Source organism: Nymphaea colorata, chromosome 4 (genome assembly GCF_008831285.2).
Source record: "Nymphaea colorata isolate Beijing-Zhang1983 chromosome 4, ASM883128v2, whole genome shotgun sequence".
Taxonomy (NCBI): Eukaryota; Viridiplantae; Streptophyta; class Magnoliopsida; order Nymphaeales; family Nymphaeaceae; genus Nymphaea; species Nymphaea colorata.
In genome coordinates, this window is record NC_045141.1 from 15014336 (window position 1) to 15032074 (window position 17739).

A 17739-nucleotide genomic window follows, 5' to 3' on the forward strand; every position below is an offset into this window, starting at 1 on the left:
TTACCGTCCAAAAAAACGCTAACGAGAGCCGTTTCGGCCGATACGCACCAGCCGGTATCTACCATCTTAATTTGTTTCAAAAGTTCAAAAATAGAAAAAATATATGGTTTCAAACATTGGCAGTCACGATTTGAACACAATACTATGGAAGAGTTCAGCCTGCAGAATCGGAAATGGCAAAAGGTTGAAAAATAGTTAGTCCTGACACTGCTTTGCGCGATGAGCTTGGAATATTTACATATGCTGCTAATACCAACAAGTATGGCTTAATGTATTTCACACCATTGAAATACATATCTTGTAGTTACACGGGATGAGCAACCCCATTGTGAATAGAAGCTTCAGCCACCTTGGTGGACTTGGAACCTTCAAGTTGCAGGAGGCCAAGAGTTCCAACATGCATGATGCGCTTCTTGGCATGAACTGGTGATCATCCGCTCAGCTCCAGCTTGCTTATCAGAGAAAACAATGTTCATTTAAGTTTTTAACTTCAATATGGATGAATGATCCTGCAGCCAGGGTTCTTGTACCATTCAAAAAAAGTCGGCCCCATCCTCGACATCATCAGTTTTGATGCTCCCAGATTGAGCCATGAGAATTCTGTAGACTCGTTTTGAACACACCTCACCTACCCTTCTATCTTCATTTCCCAGCATATCCTCTGTCATTAGGTCTTTCAGCAAGAACTCTTTCTCGTGTACCTGAGAATAGCATGCACCAGTTAGCAGATAGATAAACCATTCAAAGCAGCAAGGTGTCTACCAGGCAAAAGACTCACTGATCTACAAGGATCCATGTAGACATTGAGAAGACACCTCATTGTAGGGTACTTCTTCCATATTGCAACGGCGAACCTTGGTTGAACTTTTGGAATGGCAGTCAGTGCTCTCAACCTGAAGTGAATAAAGTAGAAACATTTTTCACTCACTACTCATGCAAGATATCAATAAAAACAAGCTGTTATGCCTTCAGGGGATAGAACATGGTCCCTGGAAGGATGTAGCCCTTTCTGTGTTCATGTTCATATTTGACTACTACATTAGACACACTCACAAAAAAAGTACCAAATGATGGATGGCTTCCCTCTATTTCAGCTGTGGATGTATTAAGGTTTAACATGCCCATCACATGAAGATAGCCCTATTATGTTCAGAACACCAAAAGGTTCCTATTCTCCAGGAGAGCTACGAATATTGACAAGCTCAACCTGCCTACTCTCTCTCCAAAACGTCCAGAACGGAAGAAGTGAAAATAACCAACAGTGGGACAGGCAAACATCAATTTACTTACACACACATGACATGAATCAAACTAAAGCTTAAGAGCAATGACCAAAAGTAAGAACTGGTCTCAGGATTCAAAAGGGTTAGTGTAGTGACATAGGTTGCAGTTCAATTCTGATAGGCAGCCCTCTTTGTATATGGATAAGAGACAGAATACAGTTCAATTCCCATAGATATCCCTCTTTGTATATGCTGAAGCGGGTGTACCTTATGGTGTCAGGAAGAATACGTAGGATTTTACCTGCTGCTCAATTGAGGATTCGGAACTGAATTTCCATTCAGACGATCGAAATGACGCGTAATAGCCACATTATGAACAGATTAACCAAAACAAAGGTAAAACCCATGCTTACGAAGCAAGGAAATAGGATATGTATCTCACTACAGACAAACAGTCACTTTCAGAAAAAGCAAAAAATGCTAAATGATATACTTGCATTCATAATAAATAAAACCTGTACATGTACTTACCACACATTTTTTTTAATAAGGTTCTTGTCAAAAAAACCTTTGGGAATGTGGGATCCATTAGCATTTATGGAAAGTCGAGTCAGCTTTTTCCTGCAAATCTCAGAAAAATTTTAACATAATTAGATATTGCCAGTTAAAATATCCGAAGAATGAAATATCTATTGGAACTACATATGAGTTAAAGATGCAAGTCAGGACATTTTCTTCTTCATTTCTCTCCAACTTTTGACCTTAGAAGTTAGAAGTAGTGATGAGATCAATGATGCTACGGAAAAAGCACAACGAATAACTTGAATATTCTGTTTTTCCATAGTTTATGTAATAGTAGTAAGCTGACGAAACAAAAAAGAACTCTCTTCAACTCAATCATTACTTTACTTGGCCTGACAAATTGGAAATGAATCATTTCTTTATTTGGCCTTATCAATCTGAAATAGTTTTGCTCATTCGCTTCTCCAATTAAGTAAGTTGTTTGATTCAACATTATCAACCGCACCAAATCATAGTTTTTTAACAAGGGTCTTTCATCATGTGCAAGTGCATAATAAGAGGAGAAAGGGCTACTGAAGCTGGCCCAAGTATAGATGTTCAAATGTTTAGCAAGTATACATGTCCAAATGTTTAGTTTCCTCATGGTATAAAGGTCTGCTAAGCAGGACATTTACACACGTAATACACATGAAAGTCACATCACTTCCTTATGTTGGTTTTTCTTTATCATGAAACCACCCGAAAATCCACATAAGGGAGGTCTATTGTTGTAAATATCTTGATTTCATGTGCTTCAAATGCTTAAACTTCTTTAACGTGTGACAAATGACTACTTTTTATCACACAGCATCGGAAAGAAGGTTTCATCTAGAGTCTTGACACAAGCACTACTTTTGTTTATTTGGTTCTTTATTTGTTTTCATTTATTAAAGTTGAACTTGGACCTTCTATCTCAATATTGGATCCAGGTCCAAAGTAATTAGAAAACATTATTTAAGGGGGACGTGTGGTCGTTTTGGGATTAGTGAAATTGATTCATCGAACCCTAAGTTATTTTGTTATTTCCCTTATTTGCTTTCTTGCTTTCATTTATTCTTCCTGTTCTTACTTGAATTCATTCTCCAACTGGGATTAGCGTAGGAGCCCTAATCACTGTGTGAAGTCTGATCTTTGTACCAGTTCCTTCACTACTTAGGCTCCTAAAAGGTGAGGGGAATTTAATACAATTTAATTGCCAGTGATACTTTATTAAAAATAACTAAACAAAATACCACTTTAAATCAGAAACAAGAAGACATCAGCTGTAGATATAGAGGCATGACTTTACTGCATAAAAAGGAGAAATTCAAAATATATACAAGTTGCCTATAATGACAAAGCACCACAACTAATACCTGATGAATAAGAAAAAAATCAATTACCCTGACCAAGGGGCAAGATATGGAAAACAAGATTTTTAGGATGCTACAAGAATAAAGCTTGAAATTGCTTTAGCAATATTATGGTTTGGGAGCCCTTACAAAATACTATGTGGACCAATTAAGCATATAATGCCATTTTAACCTGATTTAATAAGTCTGTACAAAAATATCATAGAAGAAATATCTGCAGCAGCCCTCTTGGAATTCAAAAATTAAAAGATCAAAACTTAACCATAAATGACCAAAATTGCCTCAGAAAAGGAATAGACTCAAGTGCCTCACCGAAATTGACAGTTTGCTAAGCTGCATGTCAACCCAACAATGTGTTCAGCAACTTCAGCTTCATCTAGGCATTGTCTTGAATGCACTCGGGAAAAATGTGTTGTGAGCATTGACAAAACCTGAAGAAGGTCATGGTTTTAGATGACCATAAAGCAAGCATCCAGGAAGTATGTGTTTCTTAGTTGATGGATATCAAAAGACGTCCACCGTGAAAATATACCTCTTCAACAGGAGGGCGCTTCCAAGAATTAGCATTTGATGGATTCTTGTATTGCACTTGCTCTCTGGAAATGTAGTTAGATGTAAAACCAGAAGTTTCAGGGTTGTTGAGATATATATATATATATATATATATATATATATAGAGAGAGAGAGAGAGAGAGCAAAATAGACCACGAGTTGCAGAGTACCGAAATGGAGCCATTAAAAGACAGAGAATAGAAAAATGGAACTGACATGCATTTGGATTATCCATTTCAACTGTAACATGCGAAGGAATACGCACATTGACATGCCTATTACTGGCTGCAAATCCATACTGCAAGACAGCCATTGAGTATCATTGACCAAATTCAGAGGACCAATTAACCATGTTCCAATTCCTCACCTTTTGCTGATGTATGACATCAGTTTATTTGTACAGTAACAAATAATGTACTCTGGATAAAGTTGCTGTACTCTTTGAACATGATCAATCACAACCTCATTGGTGACCATGTTGCAGAATGCTTCAGCCTCATGAACAAATAATATATAAGGAACATCGGCACCCATGGAAGAAAGCTGAAATTACAAAGGATGTTAGAATCCCAAGAATATTGACTCACTTGCCAAAAATACTATAGAATGAATTTCATCCTCAGAAGGATGAATATGGCAAAAATTAGTGATATCATGAGGATAAAATGATATCAAACAAATAAAATGAGAATAAGAATATCGACATATTTTGACCTCACTGGATATTCTGCTGTCATAATATGCACTTCTGAATCTGATGCAAAATAACAAAACCTCCATTGACAGTTTCTGAGGAACACTTTTCATTTACACAGAGACCATAAACAACGATCATCAAAATTAATTGAACATGGTCAATAATGACTCGACAACATTGTGAGTTAATGACCTGATAAGTCAAAACCTCAGATGTGTTATTTGACATTGACAGCATTTTATATGAAGCAATACAATGGAACAAGCATGATAGGATTGCTTTTCTTCATAAATGAGCTTGGTAATAACTATTTATTTAGCATTTATACCAACTAGACATGATAAATCTAATTGTCTCCACGTGTAAATGTCCTCGTGTGTACAAGTGATCAAAACAAAAAGTCCTCATCGGTTCCAAACATATCTAAGTACCTGTGCAATTTGGTCAGGGACATTCATCGTCCACAAAATCGAGCTCTCAATTGGATTTGAAGTTATATGAAATTCAAGCCCTTTCTCTGCAAGCTTACTAAGCAAAGATCCTGTGGACAATAAACAGCACTTGAAACTTTAGGTATGTATTTGAAGAATCAAAATGAACAAATTGGGCAACAAAAATGATTTCCAACTAGAGTAATAAGTTCAACATACCACCAATTAAGCCCATCTCAACAACTTTAGTATCAATCTTCAATACTATGGATTTTATAGCCAGCTTCCCTTTCTCCCATTTCTCCTTCTCCTTCTGCAGCTTCTTCATCTTTGCAGCTTCAGCCTTCAAGGCTTCTTTTCGCAACTTTTCTTGCTGGGCAATAATAAATGCATGAAAAACTTTGAACCAGAAGCTCCACAATCAACCATGGACCGCAGTATGTTATAGATGATCTTACCTCTCGTTTTAGTTTCCTTTCCTCCTTTAGAGACATTCTCTCTTCCTTCGACTGCTTTTTTCTTGGCAGCTTACTATTCAAGCATTCTGTGTCAGTTGTTACTTCTTTTTCATGTTCAAGACCAATATCCATTACTTGGTTCGGCAAGACTAGCTCATTCATAATACCGCTCTCCACCTGTCAATAAAGTTAGCCAGGTAGTTAACAATCATTAAGTTAACTTAAATGTGGAAGCAAAAAAATTGTTTGAAAGACGTCGCCAAAATGTAGAAGACACAAAAAAACAAGCTAGTTTCTATCCTTGAAAAGGAAGAAAGTCCCTAGGTCATACTTGAATATATCTAAATCATAGCTGATCGTTAATTGATAGAGATTTAACCAGCATTTCTTGGTGAAACAGAGAATGTCATCCTGGAAACTTTTTTCAAAAAACTAACAGTTAAATCATGCAACAAAAACAATAGGCAAGGCCAATAGCCAACTGATCAGATTGACACTTTGCTAACTGGAATTGCAGTGATCCCAAGCCTACCTAAGTTTAAACTTTGACGCAAATTATATGAAATATTAAATGATTTGTCAATATCCTTCTATAGCATTCAAATTTCAAACAAGGAGCACTGAACCCTAGATGATCTCTATAAGAACCACACACATCATCAAAGCTACAATCACTGCCATTGTGATCAGCAAAACATATATCTTTAACTATTCATATTGCCAACTGAGATAAGTAGCCCACAGAGAGCTTGCTTTAAATCACAAAAACGTGTTTTTTTCAGAAATAAATGTTTAAAACGCTAAAAATGAGTCAACCGAAAAAAAACAGCAAAAAACACATTTTTTTGAAAAGAAAATGCCAAACGAAAAACATGGAAAAACATGTTTGTTTTTTCACATATTTTCATATTTTTTGTTATTTTAATATTTCCTTACATTTTTCATATTTTTTATTACCACATTTTTATTTTGAAAGTTTATTTTTAAGATCTTCTTTTTCATTAATTACTTTAAAAATTATCCAGATTTTCCTAGGAAAAACAACTCTGTCGTATTATACTCGAGAAAAACTTCACTGTTTAAAGTTTTAAACCTGTAAACAATATGTGTGACTATGTTTTTAGTAGAAAGAAGAACGAAAATTGAAACCGCTTTGAGAACTTGAGAACACAACTCCCCAGCACCAACCCCCCACCCCAACCAAAAAAAAAAAAATTTACCCCAACGAACAAAACAGAAAGAAAAAGACCCAAACATCTATATCTGAACAAAGCAGAAAGAAAAAGACCCAAACATCTATATCTGGCTTGGTGGTTGCATTGATCATCTCTCTAGAGAATTAGCATGCCGAAGTGCTGTGATCCCAATTGTAGGTTGAGGATCCTTTGTGTGGATTTACAAAGGGAAGAATGAAAAAGGAAGTTCATTGCCTTTGGGTTGACTATTTCACCAATATGCTATGTGCCGATCCAGAAATACTATCCATGTAGTTGCAACTTGCAAGTGAACTATAAACACTGATGCATTAATGAGCATATGATACTACTGCCACTACTAATGACAGTTTAAGGCTTCAACATGTCCTGTAGTGGATATTCTTACTATATCAACAATGAAAGCAAGTGCAAGTAACTGTCTCAAAGGGGCTACCTGCAGCTAGAGGAAATTTCGATGTCGTTTGCTTAACATTGAAGAAACTACTATTAGCTTTCTTTCTTTTGTTTCTTTAATGTGACCAATAGCAAAGTTGTCTTCCTTGTTTGTGCATGTTCATCTACATACACCATATAACCCATGATATAAACAGGTTGAATCCAGAGTCGAGGATTTGCCATTATTGGCTGCTATGTGACTGACTGCCCAATCCCCATGCATTTAGCTATACCCAACCCCCATTTAAATTCCCAGATATGACAATGAAAGCAGGCTACTCAGAAAACAATATTTCACTGGAAAGAGAAAGAGAACAGACTCCTTACTTGATATGCTTATTAACATTCATTGTTTAAATGTAAATGAGTTGGATTACCTATTCACCAATGTCAATGGGCACCTCTACAATTCTTGTCACCAATGTTAGACCATGTGCACCCACAATGGTACTAAGTTATGAGGTATTTCTAACATGGTCAGTTGGGGCCTCAAACTTAAAATGAGAAATAATGCAATATATGATTGCCATACTCCTACTTTTAGGTTTTTATTGTTAATCAAGAACTTATATTACCTTGCATGAAAAAGTGCATTTGTGATTTTGTAAGCTACATGTTTTTACGTGTAAGTAGAGACGTACCCCTGAGTCCATTTTTTATGCAATTATTGTCATCCCTCAAGCCCCTATCCTTCCCCACACTGCAACAGATTATCAATCAACAACCTATTTTTATCATGACCAAGTTATGCCTTTTCCTGCACCACCCAGAGTCACCTGTTCAATGAAGAAATGCTACCTAATCGCACTTCCATTGGTCATTTTATCAAGTGAACAAGTCACGGAGAGAGCATGGTTTGTCTAGGAAGTCTTTACCATGGGAAAAGAGTCCAAGCATTGATCCTCCTTTGAATTGTCACTCACAAAAATCTCAGCAGAATCATTATCAGAGTCTAAACAAATCACATTGGAGCATCCTGTTTGAAAGGAACAATACTGAGATTGTCTCAAATTCAACAGCAAGAAAAACAAATGAATACAATTAACCTTTAAATGTCATCATTCTAAAAAAAATAAAGAAAGGAAAAAGGCTTGTCATTGCATGTCATACTCAAAGCAACACAATAAAAGGTAATTTTCTCACAAATGAAGAACTGAACAGGATACTTCATATGCGCCGAATTCAAAATGGTAGACTAAGTACAGTACCACAGCCGATGAAGTGGTAAAAATGTAGTTCAAACTGTAGGGTATTTCTATAGCACGTTTGGCATTAAAGGGACCATAAATCCTGAAAAAGTAAGTTAAAAGCTCCAGTGTACTAATGAAGCTGTTTGCTTGCTCCTGAAGCATAGTAACTGAATAAGATATCATGAAATTTGTTACAAGACTTTCCAGACTCCATAAACAATTTACTGCAATAAAACATGCATTCTTCTTCCTCTTCCTTTTCTCTTGAGCAGGAAAGTGGCGGACAACATAGAGAATCCCACCTTTGCTTTCTAATTTTAGGCTTAGGCAACGGGAAGACTTTCTTGGTAGGCAAGGAAGGGCACCCACAGTTTTTGCAAGTAATGACAACAACAGAAGGGTCTAGTAAATGCGCACAACCTGAAGTAGCAAACTTGGCACTTCGTCACAAGTCACAACTCGATGGTTTCCTCATCATTTTCGAAAAAAGGGAAAGAATTAGAAAATATGGGGGTGGGATTTCAAGCATAAAGGTGAAGGGTCTTTCTTAGAGAGTGCACGTTTACCAGTCCAGCTGTCATAGTTGAGTTACTACAGTAGGACACTCAAATAGAATTGTCTGCAGACGGTCGATAAATTTATTACTAGCAAGGTTCCAAAAGGTAAGTGCCTTTAAAGGGAATTACGCAGGTTTCGTCGTTTGTTCATCGCGAATACCAAAATAAATCAAAGTTTAATAATTTAGTCTGCAGAGAAACGCTTTCCTGGAAAATGTCTTAGGTTTCAAGCTCCAGAGATCATAATTTGCTATGTGTGAAGCGTTGGCTTCTCCAAACAAGGGCAGTAGATCATACCACCACCACCAGTAGCATTGCAATGTAAATGTTTCGGCTATTTCGCTAGGGATGAAAAGAGATCGAAGAAGCCAAATTCTTAGACTCAAAAACCCAACAACGAAAACCCGCAAAATCTCCCGTAGCAAAAAAACCTAGCAGCCCGTTGGAATTCTCGAAGAGCAGCCAATTAGCTCTAAAGGGAATTACGCATGTTTCGTCGTTTGTTCATCGCGAATACCAAAATAAATCAAAGTTTAATAATTTAGTCTGCAGAGAAACGCTTTCCTGGAAAATGTCTTAGGTTTCAAGCTCCAGAGATCATAATTTGCTATGTGTGAAGCGTTGGCTTCTCCAAACAAGGGCAGTAGATCATACCACCACCACCAGTAGCATTGCAATGTAAATGTTTCGGCTATTTCGCTAGGGATGAAAAGAGATCGAAGAAGCCAAATTCTTAGACTCAAAAACCCAACAACGAAAACCCGCAAAATCTCCCGTTGCAAAAAAACCTAGCAGCCCGTTGGAATTCTCGAAGAGCAGCCAATTAGCTCACCAGAGGCTTTATCATTAGGTAAGGCAGTGAAAGATTGGGATTCGGTGCATTTGACGATGGAGACGTCCGACCGGCAAGAAAATGGCGTTTCCGGCACAACCAAGGGGGTGGTGACATCCTTCTGCGGGGTGTCAATGACGAGAAAAGGCACAGCTTCGTCTCCGTGCCGCGTGGCTGCCGGAACATCGGGATTGTAGGTGAGAACATCGTCTTCCTCGCCGTCCGACAGGATCTCGACGGTGACCGGCAGACTCATTTTCCTCCTCTTTCTGGCCCCAACCGGTCGCCCGTTCAAAATGCGGAGACTGCGCGCCAAGCCCTTTTCCCCGTGATTCTTACACAAATTGCTTTGTCCTTTTCATGTAATTCAATTTTATGCCTAAAGTTTATTAAAATTCGAAAATATGCTTCCTTATTTAAAATATTCTACATGACCGCAGCCTAAAAATCTTAAATCCATAACTATCAAACCTGGCTTTTCTTTTTTTGTATTTTCAAATACAAAACTTATACCTCCGATCAAAAGATATCGACGTTTATCTCTAGAATCAAAGAAGGTTATATGGTATGGCTTGTTGAGACATACATGAAAACCAACCGTTCGCTGACACTTAAGTGACTCATGAAAATTTCTCCTTATTTAGTAAGACTATATGAACAAATGCCTAAACCAAAATATGTAATTGTTATGGGAGACTGTACTACAGTACCAATTCTTATAGTATTGTTCGGAGAGTCGATAAGTTAATCCCTGTCCATGCTTATTTGCCAGGTTGTCCATCTAAACCAGATGCAATTATAGACGCTATAATGAAACTTCATAAGAAGGTATCTCGAAGGTATCTCGAGAAATCTATGAAGATAGAACAGGAGCTCTCCTCACTATCCAATATCAAGAGATAGGGGTGGATTTTCATACTCGCTTCTTTTATGGCATAACATGCAATGTGGCATCCCATGAGGTTCAAATCAACTATCCAATACCCAGTACTTGATTTGCAAGTTAAAATATGATAGTTTTCAAAATTAGGGTTTTACTTGGCAAGTAGGTATAAAATAATCAAGATTTATAGAATGAGCCTCATCACATGTCTTATACAATATGCTCTTGAGAATAATCTTTTCAGCCAACGGGATCTAGTTCGGTCAGAATACATGTGCTTTGGAAGTTTCCTCAATTTTAACTTAAGTTAATTTTAAAAGAATAAAGCACTAAAAAGTTGCCGGCCATTTGTTCTCACCATTTCATTCTTAAAGCCTATTTCAGCATAAAGTGACCAAAACGCCATTGAGTTTTTAAGAAATGATCTTTTATAAGGGTTGAAAAAGAAAGTGCATGTAGGCATATGGATATTTGCTCACATGGGCCTACAAAGTTCATTTATTTACATGTTAGTACTTTCAATTAATCCCTAAAAACTCTTTTGATAATAGGAACTTTGTAATTTTTAGAACAAATTGTTCTATGAATGTGCCTATGTTTTGGAAATAGCTTAATAGAGCAATTTATTCTAAGACATACGATGTTCTTGTTATCAAACACTCCTTAAAAGAAACTTATCGTAGTAGAAACACTATGTAAGTGTTTTATGAATTTGTCTTAAAGATTATGATAGGTTTATGGAATATTATAATTAATGATCCATGAATTTATCTCAAAGTCTGGGGCAAATTCATAGAACAATAGAGAGTATTTCGTGTTACAAACAATAATAAACTATTTCATGGATTTGTCATAAAGATTGAGGTGGATTTATGGAACAATATAATTTATTATTGTCCTAACTGCTAAATTAAGATTGTTTTCTTATAGTACTCATCAACCCAAAATTTCTAGTTCTACCATTGTACACAACCCTCTATTTCACAAGAATGTTGATAAGGCCTCGAACAAAAAGAAACTTGGATATATTTTCCCTTAAGCTTAGCTTCCACTTTTCTCTGTCGGTGTTTGTTTGTTAAAGAACAGCTTAAGCTAGTTCACAGGCCTGTGCATATAATCAGCTTCCGTTTTTAGAAACCTAAACTAGCTTTGCAGATATGTTGGAGTCCAAATTTATATGTTACAAAGGGAAAAAAACACAAAATCTGATGCACATACCAAAGTTTACGAAAGTTTTGAATTGATTTAGTAAAATCCATTTCAGACAACGTTACAATTTGGTTCAATCCCAGCTATGATGTTTGATTGGACTTATCAGAGCCAATGACACTGAAAAGTTTCCCAGTCTACAGCAGGAATACCTAACGGACCAACCAAAGCTCAAAAATGCTGGATCTTGTTGCCATCATATATATATACAACGATGAATGTGAAAGTATATTACAAAGATTATATTCATACTTCCACATGCAATACAAGGGGACACGATCACCACTCATGTCCAAATAAGATCTTCCTTTGTTTTTTTTCATCTAATTTCTTTCTGAACACACAAAAATAGATAGCTTGGAAAGGCAACAAAACCTATATATAAATATAAATAAATAATATATATATATATATATATATATATATATATATATATATAAATAAAGAGAGGGAGAGAGGATGCATCAGAGGCCTGGAGTCGAAGTTACAGAATAAAGAAACAGCATCCATTTTTTTTTTATTTGGTCATGGAAACCAACACGTGAATTTGGAAAAGCAAGCCTACAAATCAAGATCACAAACCAGAGATGAAGAAATGAAGACGCGATCTTCTAATCGTTGCTGATTGTTCATGACATTCTCGTTGAAGAATGGTTGCTTCTAATAAGATGAAGATCAAGAAGAAGCGCTCTGTTTTTTCAATTAAGAATCCTAGCACAGTGAGTGATCATGCTGCACACGCGCCTGTAAGGGTTGGCTTGCGCGCTCTTCTGGCAGCCGTAGTAGGACTGGCCGCGGGTATTGCATGGCACCGAGTTCCGGCGCAGGGCTCTGTAGCTTATGTACCCGCTCTGAGGGTACAGCATTCGCCGGCCGGCGGCGCCCCCGGAGTTCGGCGGCGACATCTCTTCCTCGTCCAGGTCCATGCACTGGCCGATGGAGCCGCCGCACGAGCGGTGCTCGTTCACGACCTTGTTATGGGCCGAGAGGCCCCAGCGGTTTGAGCCTAGGCTGGCGACCTCTGCCTTGGGCGTGGCCACCACCATGGCCATGGCTAGAAGGAGCAAGATCAGAGGCACTCTGAACGCCATTGTTGAGCACGAAGAGAAGGGCGTGGCAATTTGGTGGTCTCTTGTATATTAAGATCTGAGAGACAGGGAGAAAGAGAGAGAGAGAGAGAGAGGTTCTGATTTCTATTTGGGAAAGGCAGTTGTTTGTGGCTGTTGTGAGGAGGAGAGCGATGCCCACAATCTCTCTCTCATGAATCTGCACGGTATATATGTCGAGGCTTTTTTGTTGGTTCAGTGGCTACGCCGGAAGCCATGGCCGGCCGTGTGTTCTTGATGAACAATCTCTACAACTCTCTATTATGAAGAAAATAATCATTTTTTGTTATTTTCATGGTCAAATTAGAAACTCTTTTTTTTAGTAAATAAGCGGTTATAATAACTGGCTTTCTATTCCACTTTCTCTCCAAGTGTTAAACTAAATTCCTCCTTTTTCTCCCTCTATGTTTCCTCTACAACTATTTAATTTACAGCTCTCTCTCTCTCTCTCTCTCTCTCTACATAAATTTAACGTACATGTTTCATAGTTCTATGTGTAAGAACGGCCTAGATCGAATGGTTTCATAACTAAATGATAAAGTCAGTACCCATCTGAGAAGTCACATAATTTATATAAATGATACTGTATTTGTCAAACATCAACTGATCTTGTGAAAAATAATATACAATGCATCATTTCACCTCAAAAACGTGATTCTAAATGGCCGGGAGAATACCAATGATCAAAAATATATTTTCTCCGTGGAAAGATCCATCTTTATTATTTCACCTTGCATATCACATTTACAAGGTCTTCTATAATCGAACATCAAGATTTACACCTAGAATAGGTACTCAGTAAGGTTAAACAAATCAAAATCTGAAACACAAATTCTAACTTTTTATTTGTTCAGTGGTATTATAACGATGGGACTCACTCTCGAGCTGGGCCTCCTGGTTCGATGGATCTCAAAAGTTTAGTTTTTTATTAAAGACTACGAAAGATATTCAAGTGCTTATAAAAGAGGTTTTTAAAGTGGCTGGTTGTCATGGTTCCTAGTTTTTTTCAAGTTAAAATTCATATGTCGAACCAAGAGCCTAAGCCCGAGTGCGAGCCCTACAATGGTTTGGGTGGCCACATATACCATAGCCATCAAATCATAGTTAACAAGAATCATAGGAACCTCACACCTTTTTAAAAACCCCAAGCTCGAAGCTGGTTATATGCACCTCGAATGATACAATGACCAAAATGTCCTTGGTCAGCAAAAAGAGGAGCCCTCTTACAAGGGTAGCAACCACTGCACCACCTTCACCTGGTCCTGCTAGCCAGGATCAGATTAAATAACCTTCTCAACCATTTCATGAGTGTGGATCGAATATGGCAGCCTAGAGGTAGTTAAGGTTGTATGCACCGTTATGTGTGTGTTGCTTACATACTCGAAAAAAAACGTCCTTTATAGACATTTCACTTTTTTATTTTCATTTTTATCTTATCAGAAATTTATATATTTTTTGTGCAAACTATGGATATTTTTGTCATTAACCATATTGATACACAAAATTTCATGCAGATAACACATATAACCAGCTTTGGCTAAAAGGGCAAAGCTGCCCAAAGCAATTTGCTTTTTGAATTTTCCAATTGATGTCTAAGCTGCTTTTTTGTCTTGCGTTGGTTAAGAAAAAGAAAAAGAGTAAGTAATTATCAGAGCTACAATTTTCCTAGCTTTAAATTATTTTGCCTGCACCATCCTCTCGCCAGGCAATATATATGCACCCTTTAAAAAAAAGTTGGGATATTTTAGAAATTTGTAAAAAAAAAATATTTTTAGACTTTTTAACTTTTTCATTACTGTTTTTTACCACAAAGGTTTTTTTTTTTTTTTTTTATAATCAAGGGTATTCTATCATTATATACGATGATGCACAAGTTTTTTATACATACAATGGTGCATATAATTAGCTTTGGTTTTAAGATGGTTGGAACTTAGTGATTATAAGATGCCCGGAGAGGTTGTAAACAGTCTTATACATGTAGTTAAATGGCAGAGCCATAAAATTTTAGCTGAGGGACATTGATTCATCTTATTATTACAATTGATTGGGTGCATCAGGGCATTGACATGAGTCGAGTGTGGGCACCCCGTATGGCTAAGGCTGAATTCAACACATGATAAATAAATTTTTTTAAAGGATTACATAGGCTGGGGTGGGCAGTTGCCCACACCAGCCCCATGGTAGCTCCGCTACTAATGTAGTTGCATTTCAAAACATGTCTCATATGCCCCTACTATTAAATTCTTGTCGATAAATTTGTATCTTTTTAGAAGAAATTAATATGCATATGAAATATGACACTCCAAAAGTTCCTTTTTTTGAGACTTATGAAGGGAGTTGTTAAGTGATTAGTTGTCCTAATTCTTAATTCTTTTGGAAGAAGAACCAAAGGTTGATAGGGAACAAGATGAAATCTGTTAGACTAGGAGCCAAGCTCAGTGTGAAGTGAGTCGTATTGTTGTAGTAGTATTACATTGCTTCAACACTCAACCTTACAGTGTCACATCTACATACGTGTGCACCATAAAGAGAGTAAATTGTAACACCTCAAAAGTTTAATATGGTGTGACTTATAAAAGAGTTGTTAAGTGATTGATTGTCTTAATTCCTCGTCACTTTAAAAGAAAAACTGAAACACTATAGAGCATATTAGGGTCCGCCAAACCATAAGCCAAAATGTGGTGTGGGAGATCATTACAGAAAAACTGAAAGTTGCCTGCAGAGTACACAGTAAAGGAGAGAAGGACATTCTTGGTATTTTGTTAAAAAGAAATGTCCTCTATAATCTTTTTGCTTTTTTCATTTTCATTCTTGCCTTTACAAAAAGTTTTTTTCAATGTGCATTTAAGGCATTTTAGTCGTTAACCATACTGACACACAAAAATTTGTGCGAGTCCATGTTCTTCATTGTCCCTAATTTTTATAGAGCATGTTATTTGGGTCTTAGATACGCTAGCTTTACTTATTTTGCTGGAAGCAATGCAACTAAGTGAGGGCTTAACTTTTTGAGTGCAAATCAACACACACACCAAAGTGGATGTAATTCTCTTGGAGACATATGGGTAGGTGAAAATAATGATCAAGACCAGGGGCGGAGGGAGGGGGGGCCCACCTAGGCCGTGGCCCCACCCTAGCTAACTTAAAAAAAAAAATTACATAAAAAATTTGAAAATCTTTAGTTGTCTAATGTATTTTTTTTATTTTGATTTACTTTGGTCATACCCGGATAAATTTGTTGGACGTTTTGGCTCGATCGAACGACCGTTTGGCCCGCCCCTGAAAAAAATCCCGGCTCCGCCCCTGATCAAGACCACTTAATGTTAAGCAGATACAACCATACAAATAATTTGTGAATGCATACTTCCTGAAACCTGAGCCTCTAGACTTGAGAGACACCAAACCGATTATGAACAATGTTTTTGTTTTCCTAAAACGTTTACAGACAAAGAATTATAACAAAAGAAACTAAGCTATCATGTTTCCATAAAGTTGCAATCAATAATGCCATTAAAGATCTATATCTATGCATATTGCCACATATATTAGTCATAACAAGTATAGACGTTCAATATTTTTTTCTTACACATGAAATTCTCACATTACTACTGGTTTCCATTGTCGAAACGTTATGCTGGTGGAGGAAAAAATTGAATCTAGGCAAAAGAAAACAGCTTTTTGCCACTTCTTTTGCCAGAGTTTGTGTTCCATATTGCTAACGGATAAGGACTTCAAGATGTGGCACTTCTTCGTTTGTTTGCAACCTAGATAAGCTTGAGATACACATGAATGATGAATCAACATGTTAAAATGTGTGAACACACTAATTTTTAAAACCAAAGTTTTTATTGAATTGTATCATTTTAGTTTTATATTTTATCATGCGTCTTAAATTTGTTTTAGTTTTAACTTTCAATGTTAGGTTATTTTTTTTTTTTAAAGAAAAGCTATGTAATTCTTTGCAACCAACTATGGCTAAATTAATGGTCTTAGAGAGGTCGGGGGGGGGGGGGGGTGGTTATCATAACGGTAAAGATGAGAGTTGGTAGGTAATCAGTTTCTGTTTTAAATTTTTAGAGTATCAACTTTATATGCTGCAAACAAGAGAGAGGAGGAGGGGGTTGATGGAAGCATGGCGGAGGTGTGGCACCCGAACAGCATGAAGAAATACTTCTTATGCTCACCCAAAACTATCGACTAAATTATCGCGGTTTTACTATAAAGAAGACGGAAACTTGTAGAAGTGGGAATATATATAATTGGTATGAACCTATAGCGGTGCGAGCATCACCGGTATAGGTTGCCATGGTGGTATCCACCAACCATCCATGCTAGTAATTACAGCGACGAAATTATAGAAGTACACAGGTTACTATAAGTAAACACTAGGCAGTGCAGTTGGCTTAATGGATCTTATAAATCCAACTTGATGGAGAATGTCAACATTCATTAACCTAACTCGTACCATGTTGTGAATAATTAATAACATAACCAACAGAAATGAATAAAAGCCTGCAACGGAAATTCTGACACGGGAAGAAGCAATAAACACAGTTTATAATCAATGCAGCACCTAGTTGGCAGGAACATCGAACTTTCAATTCATAAATATGAGCAATCGAATTGCAAGGCGTCTTACACTTAAGTGTAAGAAGGTTAATATGTTGCCTATAATTTGGATTTGAGTGAACCTTGCAAGACCAAGGTTAGTGATTTATACTAATTAAAAATTTGTTAATTGTATATTTAATGTTTTATAAAACAATTTAACTCGGCCCTTGAATTATTTTTTATGTTAACATTTAAAAAAAATATAATTAAGAAGCTCTTACATAGAACTTGTCGTAAAGGGTAGGTACTTATCGGGATTATGGTCAAAAGAATAGGTGCCTGAAAACATTTTCTTGCTGACAAAGAGATGACAGATTTAGGCATTTAAGAAAAGTACAGGGACATAAAAGTCATTCAAATAAAAAGCAACGTTCCATTTTCTGAGTGCCTTTTCCCTCTCTCTCTCTCTCTCTCTCTCTCTCTCTTCA

The 17739-nt window shown here is 36.8% G+C and overlaps 2 protein-coding genes across 3 annotated transcripts; both read right to left on the minus strand.

The window, feature by feature from the left end:
• Window positions 1-220: 220 nt before the first annotated feature.
• Window positions 221-9805, minus strand: LOC116252838 (crossover junction endonuclease EME1B). Of its 2 annotated transcripts, XM_031627408.2 has the most exons (11): window positions 9506-9805; window positions 7802-7902; window positions 5275-5451; window positions 5036-5189; window positions 4817-4926; window positions 4056-4231; window positions 3669-3732; window positions 3449-3567; window positions 1755-1844; window positions 779-893; window positions 221-701 (listed from the first exon to the last, which is right to left on the minus strand). In XM_031627408.2, the coding sequence occupies exons 1-11, from the start codon at window positions 9759-9761 to the stop codon at window positions 534-536; spliced, it is 1530 nt and encodes a 509-aa protein (XP_031483268.1). In that variant the 5' UTR covers window positions 9762-9805; the 3' UTR covers window positions 221-533. The 2 variants fall into 2 exon arrangements, with proteins under 2 accessions (XP_031483268.1, XP_031483270.1); XM_031627410.2 differs by lacking the exon at window positions 7802-7902 and having other exon boundaries at window positions 9506-9677.
• A 2284-nt stretch (window positions 9806-12089) lies between these two features.
• On the minus strand, window positions 12090-12918 carry LOC116253465 (protein RALF-like 22). The gene has a single exon (XM_031628286.1). It carries the CDS (start codon window positions 12686-12688, stop codon window positions 12296-12298), a length of 393 nt encoding a protein of 130 aa, XP_031484146.1. The 5' UTR covers window positions 12689-12918; the 3' UTR covers window positions 12090-12295.
• Between the last annotated feature and the right edge of the window lie 4821 nt (window positions 12919-17739).

Bases quoted from the DNA above. Each gene is read 5' to 3' on its own strand.
- LOC116252838 (XM_031627408.2), bottom strand. From the start codon at position 9,761: ATGAGTCTGCCGGTCACCGTCGAGATCCTGTCGGACGGCGAGGAAGAC. The intron at 3,733-4,055 runs GTGAGGAATTGG...CTACATTTCCAG, and splicing joins ATGTCATACATCAGCAAAAG to AGAGCAAGTGCAATACAAGA. The intron at 1,845-3,448 runs GTGAGGCACTTG...TGAGATTTGCAG, and splicing joins TTAGCAAACTGTCAATTTCG to GAAAAAGCTGACTCGACTTT.
- LOC116253465 (XM_031628286.1), bottom strand. From the start codon at position 12,688: ATGGCGTTCAGAGTGCCTCTGATCTTGCTCCTTCTAGCCATGGCCATG.